Here is a 20,732-nt window from a genome sequence, read left to right on the forward strand (position 1 = left end):
AAATAGTCGTAATTTTATAATGGTTCCTTAATATATTTTAACTACATTGCATTTGGGTATGGAGAAGCAACTATCTGGAAGTATTTTGCATAAAAAATTTACTAAGTATAGCCTTGTTTGTAGATGCAGTTAAAGGAAATACATGAAAAGGCCCGAGTGTTTTTTAAATTCAAAAAAATTTCAATATTTAAAAAACTGTGCCACTTTTACCTGAAGAATTTTTGCTTTTCATGGAGCTCACCCCCACCTACCTTATCCTCAAGTTCAGCTACCAGCTACAGCTACCAATTTTTGCTTTATTCTGTTTATAATTGTAGCTAAAATTAAACTTTTTTAATTAAGGATGCACGCCGCCACACCTAAGCGTGTACCAAATAGTAGATTTTTTGGGCGTCTTCTCTTCAATTACACCAATTTTAAGGTTTTCGATAGTCAAACCTTAGAGACCCCTTCTATAGCTCATACAAGGATGGGTGGGAGAAACAAGGTATCTGAGAGGTTCAGAAAACATGCGGTAAACAGTCTGTAAACATTAAGCTTGTGCTCCCGATTTGATCAGCGTGTTTCAAGCAAAGGTGGCCGCTATAAAGAGTCACGTAACAGTTCAATATCGATTAGAAGGGTAAATATTTACTCTGATAGCGCAGCGGCTATCAGGGTTTTAGGATCGGTCTCAACTGCATCGGATTATTTTACAATTAGACTAATTTGGGTACTAGCACAGCAAAGGGAAAAACAAAATCAAAGGTTATCTTTGGCCTATTACTGGACATACATATGTTCTTTTACTCGGTTCAGTGAGCGCTGTGCGAGAACCCCGACACGCAAGGTCTTTCTGGTATGTGGTGAAACGCAGGCGGACAAAGCGCTGCTAAACTAATGCTTTGCCAACTCCAATAGGAACTCATGCCACAGTAAATCTACAGGCCCGTCGAAAGGGAGGGGGAAAAGGGTGAATCCCCCCGGGCCAGGGCTTCTGAAGGGGCACGAAATATCAGAAGCATAGCTTGCTATTATTTTTTGTTTATTACAATGTTTATTCTCCTTCGTTATAAGCTTTTATTATAAATATTATAAATATATATTCAACTAGCCAATGCCCGCTTGCTTCGCAGCGCCTAATAAGATCTTTTGCGTTGGCCAATACAAAAATAGCGTTTAAAAGAAAAATCGGTCTGTAAAGTAAACATTTTTAGTTTAAATTGAAACGTATAAAGAGCAGAATCCTCCGCACACATAGACCAAGAATAGTAGCGCTGTGATACCATATGGATGTCATGAGTTTTACCGATGGTCTTATTTCCACCTGTGAGATCTCTGCCAAGCGTGCGTAATATTCTTCTATGATCTTGCAACTTCAACATTGGTCCGTAAACCAGTTTTCAGTTATAGGAGGGCCTAGAAAATCCTCCATTTAGCCATATGAAAAATAAATTCGTCTAAGATGAATATAGGGCCAAAGCAGACCAAATCCCGTGTGGGTTTCTATATATTTCGGCTGCAGCGCAATCCATTAGGTCCCTTTTCTGCAAAACCACTGCTTGTCATGAAATGAATATGCATTATGAATTTCAATCAGATTTTATAAAATATAGCGGGTTTATTTTTAGGAGACGAATTTTTCATCATACAGGTAGCTCACTTTGCGAATTCGAACGAAATGGGGTAATAAATACTACTTTTATAAGTAACTCTAGTCCAGCGTGTTGTCTAGTAGGCTATAATAGGACCATATATGTAAGGTATAACCTACGACAATTTGACTGGTTTTTGAGTTTAGTCCAAACAACGAAAACGGCTATCATTTTATGTATGTACATTGGAGTGGTAAAAAAAAAAAAATTCCAAGACAGGGTTTGAGGCACCTTCCAAAATTTTTCTTTTTGCCGGTACCAAACCTTAAGTTTCTATGTATACATTTAGAAGATGCTCATGATGCACACATTTTACTCTGGAAGAATTGTGTATATATAATAATCAAAGAATTGGTTAAGTAACCTAAGAACAATTCAAATTTAAATTATCTAAAAAAATATCGCAAGTTTCAGTTGTCATGGCAACAGTACCTTTTTATAAAAATCACCAATGTTTTTGCCAGTTTCACAGCGATCCGGCAGCGCATTTCAAGACCATTGAGCACCCAGTATTAGTTGCAGTAGAAAAGGGAAAGTTGGTATAGATATTACAAATAATAAAAGGAAAAAACTAACGGGGTGCCCCGTTTTCTAGAATGAAAATTTTTTCCCCACACAAAAATTGGACCAATTTAATGTATATATATGTTTCGAATGAAAAAAAAAATCATCATGAAAGTAATAAACGTTTCGAATTTGCATTAACAAAATAGGTTAATAAATAGGGCTTTTATCGGGTCCGTTTTTCGAAAATGCTTTTTTCATCATGTAGGTAGCTTATAATTTGAATTTGAACGAAGTCGGTTCACAAAGCCACCTAGCGGGTCTATTTTTGGTAAACGTATTTTCCATCATGTTGGTAGCTTACATTTTGTATTTAAAAAAATCGGTTCATAAATATGATTTTTATAAATAACTCGACTCCAGCGCCACCTAGCGGGTCTATTTTTGGTAAACGTATTTTCCATCATGTTGGTAGCTTACATTTTGTATTTAAAAAAATCGGTTCATAAATATGATTTTTATAAATAACTCGACTCCAGCGCCACCTAGCGGGTCTATTTTTGGTAAACGTATTTTCCATCATGTTGGTAGCTTACATTTTGTATTTAAAAAAATCGGTTCATAAATATGATTTTTATAAATAACTCGACTCCAGCGCCACCTAGCGGGTCTATTTTTCCCATCATGCAGGTAGTACATATCTTGAATTTGAACGAAATCGGTTCATAAATAAGATTTTTATAAATAACTCGACTCCAGCGCCACCTAGCGAGCTTTCTGGTAGCCTATAATAGGACCATATATGCAAGGTATAACCTCTGAAAATTTGACTGAAATCTATGCAGTAGTTTTTGAGTTAACTCCGAACAACGAAAACGGCTATTATTTTATATATATATATAATTTTTATTGGGCTTGAGGCCGTTTAATGAAAAACTATCGTGGAAAAGCAACAACAATTTGGAAAAATGGTAGAAGTTCGTAATTCGAATGGTAGATTTCGGAAATCACTACATTTCCTCATCAGACTTCTTCAGCGGGATTCGAACCGACGACCCCAGCTGACTCAGCCAGTTGCCTACGCACTGTGCTAAGTTCGCCTTATAAAAGGGTCTCAAGCTCAATATAAATTGTTGAATGTAATTGTAATAAGGCTATAAATAACAAAAACAAATATTATAAATATATTGCGATTCGTGCTGATTGCTTCTGACTCTATAAATATTAAAGAAAATTGTCATATGGCCCAAAACGCGTACTGTTAAAATACGTTTTGGCTTACAGTGCTTTTCAAATACCGCTGAAACTTGCTTGAATACAACTTTCGGATAGGTTTTCTTCGTGCATCTGGAAGCATAAGTATGTCGCAATATTCAATATATACCTAAAATATATTGTGTCTCCTGTTAATATAATATAACATAGAATAAGAGTAGTGTTAGAATTGTAATATATTATTTGATTATTTGTAGGGTTGTATTTTATAATTCTTGTATGCCATTACATTGTCTGAATGTCGTTTTATTTTAATTTGGTAGTAAATTAAATTATATCCCGGGATCCCGGGATCCCGAGGTCTTGATCGGGAATCCCGATACTAGATGCCTTAATGAAAACATACCAAAAGTGAAGTGTTTCGGAGTGACTTAGGAGAAAAAGTGAAGCGATTATCGCAAGAACGATTTTCAAGCGTTCAACGTTATAATCTGGTTTTTGATATAGTACTCATGTATATACTTAAATTTTTTTAAATTAAATTTTGTCTCTGGGTTGTTTATGAGACCCCTTCATACGACTGCATTTAAATAGAGATTATAATTTCAATAATAAAATATTAATTTTTTGCCTAAGGATGCAATTATTTTGAGATTATATATATTTTAGCGTTTGTAGACAATGCTTTTTAAATACCCTCACTGATTTCGAGTCCTTGGACTCCAAAGAGGAACCCCCTCACTACCACAGTTTTTTTTTTTTAAATCTCAACCAAAAACAATCTCGGTGTTATTTCAGTTAAAATCTTTAAATGATTCAAAATCTTAACGGATACAAAATACAGAGATGTCAGCCGTATTTCCGAGCGGCAGCAATAACTTCAACACAAGAAATACATTAGAGGTAATGTAAATTTTGTTAAGTAAATATAAAAAAATTTCAAATTTAAATATGTGTGTCTGTATATACCTCGAAAAGACATACACGGTTATCTATTTAATAAACTTTTATATCAAATTGCTTGCATATGTAAAAATCTGAGTCCACGAAAATATTATAAACTTGTACCGTTATCATAGGTATCACTACAATCGGTTATACTAATACACAAACACAATCACCTCCTTGATTCACGCACACATTACATTACAATACAATACTGTTATTCTTTTCATAAAATGCTCTAGAACTAGAAAAATGCAAAATTTTGTGTTAGCCATCTCCGCTTGTTCTTTTAAAGCTTCGACTTCACTTGAGGAATAATAATATCCTTCCACCAAGCAGGTCGCTCAAATGCACCCTGATTGGTCATAAATTCGCTTTGTAAATTTTCGTACAGGAGACCATCGGATTTAGCGATGACCGAGTTTAGTGCGAAATCGGGCGGCGCCAAGGCATCCGCCACCGACACAGCCGAATCCTTGAGTTCACCACATTTAGAAAGTAAACGCGTGCGCACCGCCTCCGCAAAAGAAGGCGATTTCGCAAATCCACCCAAGTAGAAGGTGGTCATATGGCGATCAATACACCACATCGCATAGACTGCGAAAAGGATGTTGAGCACTTGTGACAGTTCTCTGTTTAAGTTCAAGCGGCGGAAACGTTTGCTGAAACGACTCAAGGCGAAATATTCAGCATAAGCCAATGATAAGTCGCGCGCACCGTACACCTGCGCATTGTTGCGCGCATCGAAGCGGTGTACACCTGCTTTTGTATCTTGCTCCACACGCCTCGATGTCTGGTCAAGTAAATAGCAGAGCATCCATTCGTAACAGTGAAGGACAACTGTAAGAAATTGAAAAAGATTTTGTAGGAAATTAACGGTAAAGTTAGGTTAACAGAGTTTGTATGTAGATACATATTGCCGATTTTCTGGAAGAATGTCATTAGTAGTTGGAAGGAAAACTAATATAACTATATAACTAACTTTTTTCTTCTATCCTTTCTGCATTGTTCAGTTTTTTTTTTTTTGACAGTCTTCTAGCAAACGGGCGAAAGGTATTTACTTATTGTATTCATGCATATTGATTTCACTTACAATCCATAGATTCGATGGGCACTTCACGCAAGATAGTTTCGTAGGTGCGTTGTAAAATATCACCTCGATTTTTCAAGAAATTCACAGTGCCCACTGGACTCTCAACGGCGCTGGTCCATTGCCGTAAAAGCCAGTTGGAAGCTTGTTGGCCAAGCACATTGTTGTCGCCTTCGTAAGTGACACTGGGATCGTGATCGTTGCGCAGATCCCCCAGCTTGGAAGCTTTCAAATAGCCATGTCCACCACAAGCTTCTCGCGCCTCCTGAATAGCATCTCTTGCCGTCCATGTGGTTAAAGGTTTCGATGAGGAGATAACTGCATGAATTTCGGAAACGATTTGAGTCTGAAATGTGGATAAGAGTTTTTTGGATTTAGCACTTAACGCAAGTAAATATACATAATTCGATGGTCCTCTGCAATAACGGCACAACTCAAAATTTCATAAACCATCAATAGAGCTCGGATTTTTATGAAAATTGAATATGCAAACTATATGGGTCATTCCATACAATATTTACACCTCAATATTTTTTTGGGGGTGAAATATATGTTTTTACATTCTTTATCGAAAAAAAGAAGACACCTATTTTTTTATTTCGTCATGATATTAGAAAATCTCGAAAAAAAAATTCTCGAAATTTTGAACTCACGGAGAAGTATTTTTTTTTATTTGTTTGCAGTTAATGAACTATTTGTCGGAGAAAATCAGTTAAGGTATCAAAATATGCGTAATTACCTCGGCTTTCCATGAGAGTATGAGATAGATTAAAATAAAAAAAAATTGCATTAAAATCGCATTTTTTATTTATTTATTTTTTTATTAACTATTTTAAATATATAAAAAAAATAGGTGTCTTCTTTTCTTCGATAAAGAATTAAAAAAATATATATTTAACCCCCAAAAAAATATCGACGTGTAAATATTACATGGAGTGACCCGTATGCAAAATATATGCTAAAAGTATGCAAGAACTATGCAAAATATATTAAAAAATTTAAAAAAAATACATAGTAAGATATGCCAAAAAAAGATTTTTATGAAACGATTTAAATAACACCTAAGAAACAAGACCGAAGTCGTTTGCACTATTATTCATTAGGGTGCCCATCGAAAATGCTTTTTTTTGGAAATTTCAAGACCCTACCCCTAATTAAAGTAAATTAAAAATAGACCCATATTTTCTTAATTCTTAAAAAAAATATGAGAAATATGGGTATTTTTTTATTTTACCCGATAAAAAATCCCAACAAGCCTAGATTATTATAAATCATATTCGATCTTGAAATCGAATCAAAAATAGTCATTCAAAAACTCATAAATCTACAAAATGTTATTTTCTGACCTAAATCGACAGGTCGTGACCTCTAAATGACCTTTCAAAAATCTATAAAAATATGTAATAATATTTCTCATAAAAACGAATAAAATTAGGGGGTAGGGTTGATGGGCACCCTAGTGACCATGTTATTAAGATTTCAGAGAAAATTAAACAAGCTTTGTTAAACGCACATCTTCAAATTTATTAACAACTTGTATTTAGTTAAATCTTTAAACTACTTTAGTAGTATCTGTGGGAAATCATCCGCATTTGCGGTCCCAACCATTGCCAAAATCCCCAACGTCATATACCAGGAGCGCATAATGGAGGAGAGTAGGGAGGAAAAGCCAATCCAGGACCAATCTCTTGCAGGGGATGTAGGTAGAGAAGCAGTTCGCTGCCAACTACCCTCCAATGACAGAGTTGGTCCTCTTTCCACTCCTCCTGTCGCTGCATTCAGTAAGTGGCACAGGTCTACGGAGGATACTCCAGAAGCCAGAGGTACCTTGATGGACGTACCGACATCCAAATTTGCTTGCGAACGTTGCAAGAGAAGGAAACCTGTGGTGGCAGGCAACAATGGCTGTCCCAATGCCTCTTCGAGTCATAGTGTGGCACGGTACTGGTGTGGCATTGCCCAATTCCGATCATCCAGACATACCTCTGGTGCCACGAAAATCAGTAAATAATTATTAAAAACTATAATATTAAGAATAATTACGTACATATTCAAATATTTCGTTGTTTACTTCCATCTTTGATCGCACTCCGTTCTGTGTTTGTTTACAAATGCAACCCTGCCTATCGTTTGACACTTTTCATGACCTTGCAGGAAGAAAAACTTCGGGCAAAATCCTGTTACTTCTGACTGGGAAAAGTTGCTCTCTTACTCGCTCAAAAGTGTTCCCAGTGAAAGAAATTCTTGCGTACGGGAACGACTTCCTGTAATTTCATACTATTTCTTACTATGCTCTAGTGTACTGGAACAAACTAAATACTAATATTAAGAGTGATAAACAAAATTTTTATATTTATTACCAAAACATCTCGGAAATGCGAACTAAAACCAAAGATGTTTTCTTGGCTACTTCTCGTTGCGAATTCGATGCATATGTTCTTGTCGAAACGTGGCTGAATACAAATTTTTCTGGTGGGGAATTTTTTGATCCCAATTTGTTTTTTACTTATCGTAAAGATAGAGATGCAGATAAAACAAATTGTCAAAGAGGAGGAGGGGTTTTAATAGCTGTCCATCGATCATTTCGCTCCGCTGCTGTTTAGCTTGAAAATAATGACTCCCTTATTGGCCAGCTTTGCGTTTGTATCTATGGTAATCATGGCAAGATATTTGTTTGGGCCTCTTACATTCCGCCAGCTAGTACAGATTCTCTATACATTCAGCCTGTGAATAACATTGTTAACCTTTATGAAAAATAATGAGGAGTGTAATTTTGGTGTTCTAGGTGACTTTAACTTGAATAAAATTGTTTGGTTCAATTTTCTAGGTAAAAGCATCTTAACACCGACGAATGTTAATAACTTCCATGAAATTAATTTCACTGATAGTAAGTTCAGTATAAGCCTTGTTCAAATAAACTCGTTTTTCAATCAGCTTAATAATATCCTTGATCTAATTTTTGTCGATCAAAATTTGACTTTTCATCTTACGGAATGTGCTTTCCCCATCTGTAAATCTGACATGCACCATGTCCCTCTATCTCTTTCTCTAAAGTCTATCGATTTTGTTTCAGTGTCCAATAATATAAACATTTTTTAATTTTCGGGATGCCGACTTTGACTCCCTGAGTTCAAAAATTCTTGAAGTTGATTGGAAATTAATTTTTCTGTCAAAAAACGTCCCAGAGTATTTTGAAGCATTCTTGCTGAAAATCTATGAAATTTTTAGAGCTGATCATTCATTTCTCCCTGCACGAATTCATAAATTACACTGGTATACTAGAGACTTAAAAAGATTAAAGAATCTGAGGAATATATATTTTACTCTATTTAAAGCCACCAATGATGTATCTTTAAAATAAAAATATATTCATTATATGACTAGTTTCAATGTTCTTGACAAATTCCTATATAAACAATATATTTCCCGGTATGAAGTGGAGTTAAAAGAAAATCCTAAAGCTTTTTGGAAACATATTCGATCTAAAACAGGTTACTCTAACATTCCTACTTGCGTGTCGTTCAATGGAACGCAATCTGAGTGCCTATTGGACTCTGTGAATCTTTTTTCGGATTTTTACAATCTAACTTTGTCGTTGACACTACCTCCTATAGTAGTTTGCCTGGTGTGGTGGTGACATCTCACAAACTATTGACTTTGGATCTCTTGCTGTCACAAAGTTGGATGTTATTAATGGCATCTCCAAACTACAAACTTCAATGAAATGTGATATAAACGGACTTTCTTCTTTTGTCTAAAGGTATCTTTATTGATCGCTAGAAAGTTGCGTCGATTACGCCAATTTTTAAATCAGGCAACAAATCCGATGTAACGAACTACAGACCTATTTCTAAGCTTTCTAACTGCTCAAAACTATTTGAAAAAATAGTCAATGAGAAATTATTATTTTTGCTATTAAAGAAATAATTGACCCGCATCAACATGTTTTGTTTGTGGCCGTTCGACAGTCACGAATCTTGTTTCTTTTTCTCAGTTTTGTACCTCATCGCTCAAGAGCGGATCTCAGGTCGATGTAATCTTCACCGATTTCTCGAAGGCCTTCGATACTGATACGCATAGTATCTTACTGCATAAGCTGGAACGGTTAGGGTTCCACTCAGCATTTTTATGCTGGGTTAGTTCGTATCTTTCCAACAGAATCTCTTATGGTGAAATTGAAAATACTAAGTCTTCCACTTTTAACGCCACTTCTGGGGTTCCACAGGGTAGTATCCTTGGCCCAATTCTTTTTCTTCTCTTTATTAATGACATTGGATATTGTTTAAAGCACTCAAAGTTTTTACTCTACGCTGACGACTTAAAAATTTTTAGGGCCGGATTCACAGTGCTTAGTTAAACGTTTGTTAACTTAACCACCAACACGAGTTTAACTATGAATTTGTATTCAGAGTGACATAGTTAGCTATAGAAATTCCAATCGCCTGAAAATATACAAATTCTAAAAATTAAGAATTTTCTTTTCAAATTTGAAATTCGTTCCACAAAGAAAAATTTAATTTCACAAGATTTTAACTACTGGTTTAAACTTTTGTTAACTGAGCGTTGTGAATATGAAAATCAATAGTTAAACTCTTATCAGAGGTTAACTACGCACTGTGAATTTGGGCCTTAGAAGCATTACTTGTTTGTCAGATAGAGCTGGAAAACTATCGATGGCACTATCGATAGTTTTCACTCATACATGCATTATTCAGTAACCGGCCGTCTTCATCTGCTGGAAAATCTCGCTTTCGTTATGACGCATGCGAAATCCCCCACGTGTAGACCGCAAATAGTATGAAGCATACTTTTTCTCGCATACCGAGCGGTCTTGGAGCTCTCGCATGCTCTCAACTGTAATTTTTGTTGTTTGACGGGTATTTTCTCATTTCGCAGGATTCTTCAGAGTAGCAACGTAATTTATTTTGGTGAAAAATACAAATTTAGCTTACAAAGATCGAACCTTCTTTTTCTGCTACATTTTACAAATTAAAAAGTATGCTGTTAAATGCCCAGTCAACAAAACTATATCTCGCTTGCGAGAGAAAAAAGCAGAACGGTAGCGAGATTTTCTAGCATGTGAAGGCGGCCGGTAACATACAAATTTCAGAGCCGCAGATGGTGCTTGAAGCCAAAAATCGTTGATAAACTTTTGTTCCTTAACAAAAATATGGACATATTTTAGCAATTCTGGTCTCATTTCAATAAAAGTTTCTGTATTAAATTTTTGGACTTTTTTAAACAAAACTATCGATAGTGTCGACATTTTCGATAGTATCGAACGTTGTGGCTACCGACTATCGATAGTTTTCCATCTCTATTGTCAGATGTTCTGTCTTTACAAGAACATCTTAATAACTCGGATAATTGGAGTTCGAGAAATAAACTACCTCTCAATATTAAGAAATGTTTTCACATGACTATTTCTAAAAACCTAAACTTCATTAGGTCAACATATTCCCTTTTTGATGTAAGCCTGTCTACTGTTCGTGAATTTGTGTATCTTGGAGTGATGTTTGACTCGGGGTTTATCTTTGTGAATCACATTAACTATATTATACCTAAAGTCTACTCTAACCTAGCCTTTCTTCGCCGCTATGGAACGGACTTTAAATTTTATTAATTCTTTAGTACAATCAAAATTGGAATATGCTTCCTTAATCTGGAATCCGATCAAATCTCTTAATTTCACTGCCCCTTTGCCACCCTATAGTGTTTGCTGTTGCTGTTTGCTAATAGGGATGAAGTCACTTGAATCGAGAAGATCCATTCATTCGCTGATGTTTGTTTATGATATCATTTCTGGTCTCATTGATTGCCCGGAGTTACTTGAGCTGATAAGCATCAATGTTCGCAATGAACACTACGCTTTCAGTATCCGTTTCATGTCAAGCTAATTAAAGCCAATTACCATTATTTTGACCCCATTGCTAGAGCCCTCATTGAATTCAATCGAATTTTTAGTAGCCTTGACCCAGATTTTGCACGGCCGAGATCCCGTTTTAGCTTAATGATTGAATCTCTATATACTTAGTTATACATTTTTAGTTAAGTTAAACTTGTGAATCTAGTCTGTAAGGTTTATATAATCATATACACAATAAAGGAAATGAAATGAAAACAAAAATTGTTAGCTTACAACTCGACAAGTCGCATTGTTAAAAGTTAGTGAAACGCGCTACTGGATTGACTTAATAATATTCGTACAAAAGTGACAAACTAAATGTGAATCAAATGTTTATTGCAATTAGCTAGTGATTTGATTTGTTTTCGGTATCTTATTATAATTTTTTTTATATGAGTACTAGCAGACCCGGCGAACTTCGTCCCGCCCAAAATTAAATTTTTTATCGAAACATTTTCACCAACAATTCACGTTGACAACTCCCAGTGGCACATTTATCTGCTCTAATTATGGTTTTGTGGTCGTTAGAAGGCACACCTTCCATTGCAGTCTTAAAGCATAGACAGACGGCAACGTTGATCCGGATTAACACCGCAATTGATCTGATCAAAATTGTGCCTTGACAGACGGCAGTAATGCGGATTAACGAGCCGCGAGGTCGTAGGTTCGAATCCCACGGCCAGTAGAATATTCATTTAAGTTTTTTTATTGATTCAATTATAACTTCTATTTATTTTTAAGTTGTTTTTAGTTAGCTGATTTTGACTTTTTTAGTAAAATTAAACTCTACAAATTTAAATTAACTAATAATAAAATAAAAAATGTGAAATAAAATAAAACAAACGAAAATAAAATAAAAAACAATTAAATATATAAATCAAATAAAATTTAGAAAAATACAAGAAATAATAAAAACAAATCTTTTTGGCAATCGCTCCAACCGAAGATCGAACCTGGGACCTACAGGCTTGTAGTACACAGCTCTCAGCACTCGGCTACCACGGATGGAGGAATCGGTTGCATTATTTGCTCAGTTAGCGTAGAACACAAAGAAACTGCAAAACTAGCATGGACATCCACCCTGACGTCGGTAATGCAGTCACCGAAATAAGTTCTTATTCATTTTAAATTGGATTCCTATTTGAATTAGTATTAGTGACTGCATTACCGATGAAAAGGTATATGTCCATGCTAATTTTGCATTTGCCCTGTATTCTACGCTCTCCGAGTTTTGGTCAGTGTTGTCATCGAAAATTCCTTTGATCCGAGTTAAGTTTGGGAATTAACTCTGGGACTTAATCCGGATCAACTGCAGTTAATTACCGAGATAATTCCGAATTAACGAGTTGATCCGGATCAACGCTGCCGTCTGTTTATGCTTTTAAATAACTTAACGAAAGCATCATGTCCGTGAAGAAGTTCCTGCGATTCTCCAATGATCCGCCGTTTCATACCACGGTTAATCCCACAACTGTGGCTTTTTTGTATTTCGTTCAATTATTGGATATTATAATTGATATAGTAAGGGGATCCATTGGTAAAGAATGACGGAAAGTTCAAATTAAGCTTCAACAAAATGCTTAAGTATTAAGCATACAAAATGCTTAAGTTACTATTAATTTAATTTTAATGCAGTGTTATCTGGCTGGAGTGAACACCCGATGCTACGAACACCTCGAAAGAGTGAACATGAAAATTTTTCCATTGAGTACTCTATAGGGTGATCAATTTTGAGTCTTTGTAGATTGAACAAACTTTAAAACCAATTCCTTCCAAATTCAAAACTGTAACGACAATTTTAATAACAAAAAGGGTAATCACGAATTGGGAAATTAGGTGTATGCTCGTATATGTTTGTCAAAAAATGCCACCGTTGACGTAGGTGAGCATAAATTCCGCAGGGTTGTTACTGCTGCTGCAGCCCGCTGCTTTCTCCCGTCCGAATTTTCCTGCTGAAGCGGCTGTCCTACCGATGAGCGTGACAACCTTCGCCAGGCCAATCCCGGAAATCACCGTATCAGGGATCTCAACTCAGAGATTCGGCAACTTGTTTACTTAAATAAGCGGAATAAGCGGGAAGACCATCTGAAGATCTGTAACTTCGCCTCTGGTGTGAGCAAGCTGTGGTCAACCGTGAGGTCACTGTCCAATCCGACGAAGCGAGACGACAGAGTTGAAATATCTTTTGAAGACCACACTTCGTCGGACCCGGAGCGATGCCCGATAACTCTCCTTTTCCCGGTAGCGAAGACAGTAGAGGCCCTTCTACCCCCGCACTACACAAATCACCTGGCCCCAGCGAAGCATCAGCCTTAACCGAAACCGCCCCAGTGAGAGAACTATTCTAGTAACGCAACTAGAAGAAAAACGGTGGGCGGCGAATTATCTGTTCAGCTTTTACATTTCTAAGCTCCATCAACCACCAGAGGTAGTCCCGATTTTCTCTTATGCTGACGATTGCTCGATATTGGTTCTCTCGCCGAGCTTTCTCACTTCTTCACTGCACGGAGCCTAACCCTCTCCTACAAAATCCTCAGCAACGCTTTTCACCACTTGGACGAAGGAGGTCAGACTGCAACTGAGTATTCTCGTCGACGACGAACCAATTCCGATGGTGAATAACCCGAAGATCCTCAGAGTAACCTTCGAAAGGGGTTCATAAAACTACTTGCGAACCCAACAGCTTACCGTCAGGCCTTGAACGGCTTTCACAGAGAGCCAGTCCCGAGTTATATAGACTCTCGATCAGTGAATGCCTTTCTGGGCACGCAACCACCAGACGTAGACGAGACAGAGCTACGTCTGCATCGGGAGATTCGGACCACCATAGCCCAACTTGTTGAACTCATACCTAAGCAGAATAAATGCTGATGTGCCAAATGAATTCCCGGCATTCAGAGTGACGCCCTATGACTCGGAACATCTATTCACATGCCCACTGAACCCGAAATGCATTGAATGGGCTGAGGTCAATACTACAGATTTTTCAAGCATTTTGGCATTGCTGAGCCTTCCAGACAAAGCAATACAAAAAGCGCTTACTGAACGCAAAAAACAGACGGTTATAATCACTTTCTTTCATTCTTAATATGTAACTAATTTTTATAGTAATAAAATTGATTTTAAAGAAAAAAAACTCAATCTGGATATAGTGAACAATCTGTTTTCTATGAACTGGTCCTGCGTTAATTAGTTCACTCGACCCAGATACCACTGTATAACAAATTAGGTAGATAATTGATTATTAAGATGATCTTTAACAATGTTCTATAATTGTTTTACCTAAATGAATTTTTATTTATCAATACTTTCAATTAATTAAGAACTAGGCGATGAACAATATTTGAGTAGTCCACTTGCAAACAGCGTTATATGATTTTATAATAGTAAGCCATAAATTAAAAAAAAACGTGTACAACAACAAGTAACATCCAAATTGTATACTTTTTTTTATTATCTGAAAATTTGGATAAATAAGAGCCTAATAACATTAAAAATCAAAATCGCAGTGTGGTAGTTTTTGCAAATTTTATATATAGAAATTAAATATAGCGAGTTTTGAAACAGTAAAGCTGATGCCAGATAAAACTTTGTAGCTTTGCGTGACATTTATAACTTTGCCAGCGAAGCGCCAGACGCAAAAGGTGCGAAGAAAACAATTTTGTACTGCTTTTTTACTCGTCAAAATTGCTGTGGATTTTATATATTTTGCTTTAAAAATATCAACAATGTAATTAAGATTTATGTTTCTACATGAAAACTCGAATTTGGGCGAAACAAAATAAATATTAAACCGGTTGATTGTCAAAGCGCGCAAAAAGATGGAGTTGGCCATATTTTTGCTTCGCGCTGCAGCTTCAACGATCTATGTGACGTGCTTTGTGCATTTTCATACAATTCATCTTATCTGTCAAAGCGAATCTGTCACGTGAAGCGAAGCAAAAGTTTTATGTGGCATCAGCTTAAGTTTTACATAGCCAGCTTTTTTAAGCTTTTCGCGTTCTCTCTACCACGAAGGTTGGTCTTCTTCTTTTTCAAGACGTCTTCCACTAGGCACCGAAACTACCACGTTTTCTTGCAGTTTTCTAAGTTCATCAGAAGATGGAGACTTTTGAATTTGTATAAATACGTACAATAAATATTATAGCGACTTTTGAAAGTGTATATATACATACAGTAAGTATTATAGCGACTTTTACTAGAGTAGCTAACATTTGATGCTATTTTTTTCAGAATATATAAGGATTTTGCATTTGATTTTAGTGGACATGAAACTACTTTAAATACTGGTACGTTAACCACCAAAAACTAAAAATCGAAAAAAATTTACATAGCGCACTTTGCAAGTGGACTACTCAATGAGTATTTGTACTGCATACTATTTACAGGTACTTATTTGGGGTATTCACAATCGTATCGTAAGTGTCGTATTATTGTATGTCGTAAACTTTAAACGCCTAAAAAAACATATTAAGAGGTTCAAAAAGTACCATCAAAGTTATATTAGGAATTTTCGCAGTGTTAAAAAACAGTTGGTTGTGGTTTTATGTTCACTAAACGTTTATTTGAGCTTCTAAAGTTTACGACATACAACAATACGACACTTACGACACCGTTTTCAAAACCCCAAGTATAAAAATTAATTACAATCTTCAATTCAATTGGTACATTTGTTCTTGTGGTTCAAACAATGTATCACCGTTGTTTTTTATGCCTTGGTTTGTATATAGCTCTGATCCAATACTTTTCGTGTAAAATCCTGTAAAAATGTCAAACAGCAAAATTACTCTCTGAAGTGAGAGTAAAAAGTGAGCAACAACCAAAAAGTACGGGAAGAAAAAAGCATTCTTCCTGTAAAAACGTCAAACAGCCGATCGTTTGACACTTTTCATGATTTTACCAGAAGAAAAAATTCGGGTAAAATCTTGCAACTTCATTCTCTACATAACTCTCCGAAAATCGCTCTCATTTACAGGATTTTGGAGTACGGGAACATTTTTCCTGTAACTTCCTGCAAGATCGTGTAAAAACCTGTAAGTTCATGGAGTACTGGATCAGAGCTAATATTGCTGCAACTATATCAGTGCTCAATCTGGTCCTCAAGTTAGTCCTACACATTTTTAAACTACTAAATATACATTCTACTGAAGCATTAGAAAAGGGCTATATTAGCAATGCAGATGTAATTATTTTTAATTGGGAAACTTATATGAACCTGAAGAATACTTTAATTCAAGAACTTGTTTCCTATAATTTTCTGGACCTAATGAAGAATCAATATGAATATCCTTATGATCGAACAATGCGTGTTCTCTCCATTCGTTACCGAGATTTTGCAAGTTCAAAATACATAAGTTGAAAATATAACGATGGAATGAAAAAAATTATCGATAGCATTTTGAGTATTTAGCAGCAAATGCAGATGGCTTAAGAGCGAAAAACATCACACAAGCTGCTTGACAAACCAAGCAAAATATCCCTCTCCCTAAAGCTATTTATGCTGTGTATGGGGGTGTTTGAAGGTTTGACAAGCCGTTTGAGGGAAATGTGAACAAAAATGAATTTTTTTTTATTTTCTGGCCGCCATTTTGACGTTTGATCAAATCGCTTACTTTTTGTATGATAAAATCGCCTCATCCGCAACGGAATTTTTACTAATGAGGACGCAAGAGAGAAACATCGAAGAAAAATAAACCCTTTTACATTGTGAACGGGAAGAAAACTAGAATTCTTTGCTTCAACGAGGCATGTTTGCATGGTGTATGGCGAAATTGGAAAAGTAGGTTTGAAGAATGTTTGACAAGCCACTTGTGTGGTGTATTTCGCTACTTAAAAAACGTCGGAAAGCTTTTTGCTCAAAAATTTGCAGAACGATTTAACAACTCTCTTGTGTAAAACATGGTTGCATTTGTTATCTGCAAATATATCGAGAGAAAATTCCTCAAAATAAAAATCCTCAAAAAATACTCAAGCACCTGAAATTCCTCACATTTTGAGGAATTACTCACAAAGTGGCAACACTGTGACTAATCGTGTACCGTTGCATAGCTTTGGTGGATTTAAGTTACGCAAAAGAATGACTGGTGGATCAATTTTCAGTCGAAGTTTGTGTGGCGGCATTCCTGGCATATCCACATGATGCAATAATACAAGGTGTTATCGGTTGGCAACTTCTCGCTAGGTGAAACAGTGTTACTTCTTTAGCAATTCTTTCCCTAATAATATAGTTGATTTTTTTTCTCTCAGTATACACATTTTGTTTTCTCAAAAAGGTATTTTATCTTATGTTATTTCATTTCATTACGAATATACTATAAAAAATCAAATTTTGTGTAGAAGAAAATATGAAAGTTTATATTTTTCCCCCAATTGGGGATTCATTTCTTCCCGTTTTTATTCTTATTATACTGAGCAAAGGCAGTGTCAAATCGAGCTGTCACAACTGATACCACCTTGTATTATTGCATCATGGCATATCAAGAGAATTCAAGCGAAAAATTGACGGTCTCGTTTTCATCAATAATGGTGTTGATTGACTTAAAATCCATCAGACTGCCTGGCAACAAATTTCGTATTTGACAGTTAAGTTCGACAACATCGGCATTTTTTGCTGCTAAAATTACACGAATTACTGAGCCAATTATGGTCCAAGTAATTATTAAGAATATCTGGAAGTACACTCTATTTTGTTTTATATAAGTATATTTATTTTTATTTCTATATTTTGTTTCGTCACTCAGGCTCTCATAAGCGTGTGGCTATCCGCCCAGAAAACAATAAGAATAGAAAACAATAGAATAGATTAAACAACGCAAAATTTGGGATGCGTAGGTATTTATATCTTTAGCGCTTTGCTCATCAATATTTTTAAGCAAATGTGTGAATACGTCTTGTGGTTTATTTAGGTTTAAATTATATCTGCATAATAAAATTTAAGTGTATGCGCAGTAGTTTAGTTAGGTATTTAGATTTAAGAACTTTTGTAAAAGTAAGTAGATGGGTTCACTTCGATCGGACTGACATCTTGGGTCACGTTTTAAATATCTGTATGTATTTAAATCAGGGTATGCAAAAACTCGTATATGCCCATATATATAATTATATTATTATTATTATATATTATTATTGCCCATATATATAATTATATTAAAGCAGACGACGATTAGCTCGCAATTCGCTCTTTATATGTTACAACTTGCGATATGACCATCATCCGTAATTAAAACTTTATTCCACTATATACATATGCCCTACAGATTGTAGCAAATCGAGTCATAAATATAATTTTTTTCGAATAGATCGGTCCCTGGTCCACTTTCCGGAAAAAAGGTATCCTATATGTAACTTAAGCAAAAAGCTACCTACGTACCATATTTCAAGCAAATCGCACCATAAATAACATTTTTTCAAATACATCGATCCCTGCTCCACTGCCTGGAAAAAAAGTATTATATATGTTAAGCTAGACAAAAAGCTACCCACGTACCAAATTTCAAGCAAATCGAACCATAAATACGATTTTTTCGAAAAGATCGGTCCCTGGCCCACTTCCCGAAAAAAATATCTTATATGACCATTATAATGAGCTACCTACGTAAAAATTTTCAAGCAAATCGGATAGTCAGTTTCGGAGTTTATCGTGGACAATAACGTGACACGAGAATTATATATAACAGATTTATATAAATTTCAGTTCATATTTGGGCATACGGCAGAACCTAAAATTACTTTTTTTCAGTGTAATTTTTGCAGTTCAAAACAGCACACTTCTTTTTTATAAGCTTTTATTATGTTTCACCTGCGCATAATCAAATCTTGCAATCATTTTTTAACCGACTTCCCGATGAGCTAGAGACTTGAAACTTTAAACTTAGCTCAGAACCCGACGATAGAGATGCGCTGAATTGTGGGTATCCAATACTCGGTACCCAATACATAAAAAAGATTTCGATACCCAATACTTCCTTTTCGGTACCCGATACCGATTCTTTACATTAAACCTGCGCCATTATATGCATTTCATGTTAAGAAAAAACTTTCTTTACTAATTTATATGATATCGGCTAAAACACTTGAACCTATCCCAACAGAGAAATATTATTTTATCAGTTTTAACCTTAGTCGATCCAAGGTTCAAGAAAAATGCTTTGACGGATGAAGAAGCCTTTCAGGGGGGAGATTCTGTAACCAGTTAGCGACAAGTTTCGGATCGATATCGCACTTGTTGACGTAAAAATATTTCATATCATACGTCAACAAAACCGATACTGATTCGAAAATTGCCGCTAACTGGTTACAGAATCTGCCCCCAGGCCTATAAAAATGATATCGTCCGATTCAGCTGGAACATAAATGCTTCAAACAAGTTAGAGTTTCTCTGCATTATGGCCTCGAACCGACAAATATACATCTTTCATTTGAATCATTATTAAAAGCTCTATTGGCTCCTACATTCGGGTTTTGATAGGCGAGTCTCCCCTGAACCGTTTCTATATTTTTGGCCTATGTGCACTTTTATTCGAAACCTAAATGTTTCGGTACTAGAGGTTTACGCCGACAGGCTTTGCTGCAGCGGCGTGGTCAACTTCAAAGCCATGAGGCTTCTAATTTTATCATGTGATCAGATTATAATTCTATTTAATTCATTCATTCAATTCAAATGTTGAGTGACTGCTGCTGACGGATGGGCGACCAGAAGAAAGTCTATATAGTATATACATTAGGTTTCCCATTGAAAATGCTTTTTTTTTGAAAATTTAAAGACCCTACCCCCTAATTTGATTAGTTTTTTTGATAAATATTATTGCCTATTTTTATAGATTTTTTAAAGGCCATTTAGAGGTCGCGGCCTATCGATTTAGGTCAGGAAATACGATTTTCTATATTCATGAGTTTTTGAATGACTATTTTTGCTTGAATTTCAAAAATTTTTTAAATTTTGACCATCGACNTGCCTATTTTTATAGATTTTTTAAAGGCCATTTAGAGGTCGCGGCCTATCGATTTAGGTCAGGAAATACGNTGGATGGGCGAACAGAAGAAAGTCTATATAGTATATATATTAGGTTTCCCATCGAAAATGCTTTTTTTTGAAAATTTAAAGACCCTACCCCCTAATTTGATTAGTGTTTATGATAAATATTATTGCCAATTTTTATAGATTTTTTAAAGGCCATTTCGAGGTCGCGGCCTGTCGAATTTTTTAAATTTTGACCATCGACAATTTCCACAATTTGAAAATATGTAGTACTAACGTACAAAAAACCATTTTCGATGGGCACCCTAATATACATACATTTCTATGTACTCTACAAATCCGTATGTACCATTTCAATTTAAAGAAATAAAAAAATTTAAAGGTTAAGCTATTGGGGTAATTTATGTCGCTATCAATAAATTTTTGCAATAAGCTTATCAACCGTTATGTTAAATTACGGAG

The 20,732-nt window shown here is 35.6% G+C and overlaps 1 protein-coding gene across 1 annotated transcript in view; it reads right to left on the reverse strand.

Annotated features, from left to right (window-relative positions):
- Positions 1-3,571: 3,571 nt before the first annotated feature.
- LOC108366627 (peroxisomal acyl-coenzyme A oxidase 3) overlaps positions 3,572-20,732 on the reverse strand; it is a 26,000-nt gene continuing 8,839 nt past the window's right edge. Inside the window, exons 4-5 of the mRNA XM_017621078.1 lie at positions 5,392-5,734; positions 3,572-5,138 (exon numbers count right to left, since the gene is read on the reverse strand). Of these exons, the coding sequence (XP_017476567.1) occupies positions 4,588-5,138; positions 5,392-5,734 (894 nt within the window). The 3' untranslated portion in view covers positions 3,572-4,587. The remainder of the gene's footprint in view (positions 5,139-5,391; positions 5,735-20,732) is intronic.

Source organism: Rhagoletis zephyria, unplaced genomic scaffold, assembly GCF_001687245.7.
Source record: "Rhagoletis zephyria isolate East Lansing unplaced genomic scaffold, Rhagoletis_zephyria_1.1 Rzeph_scaffold_02349, whole genome shotgun sequence".
NCBI lineage: Eukaryota > Metazoa > Arthropoda > Insecta > Diptera > Tephritidae > Rhagoletis > Rhagoletis zephyria.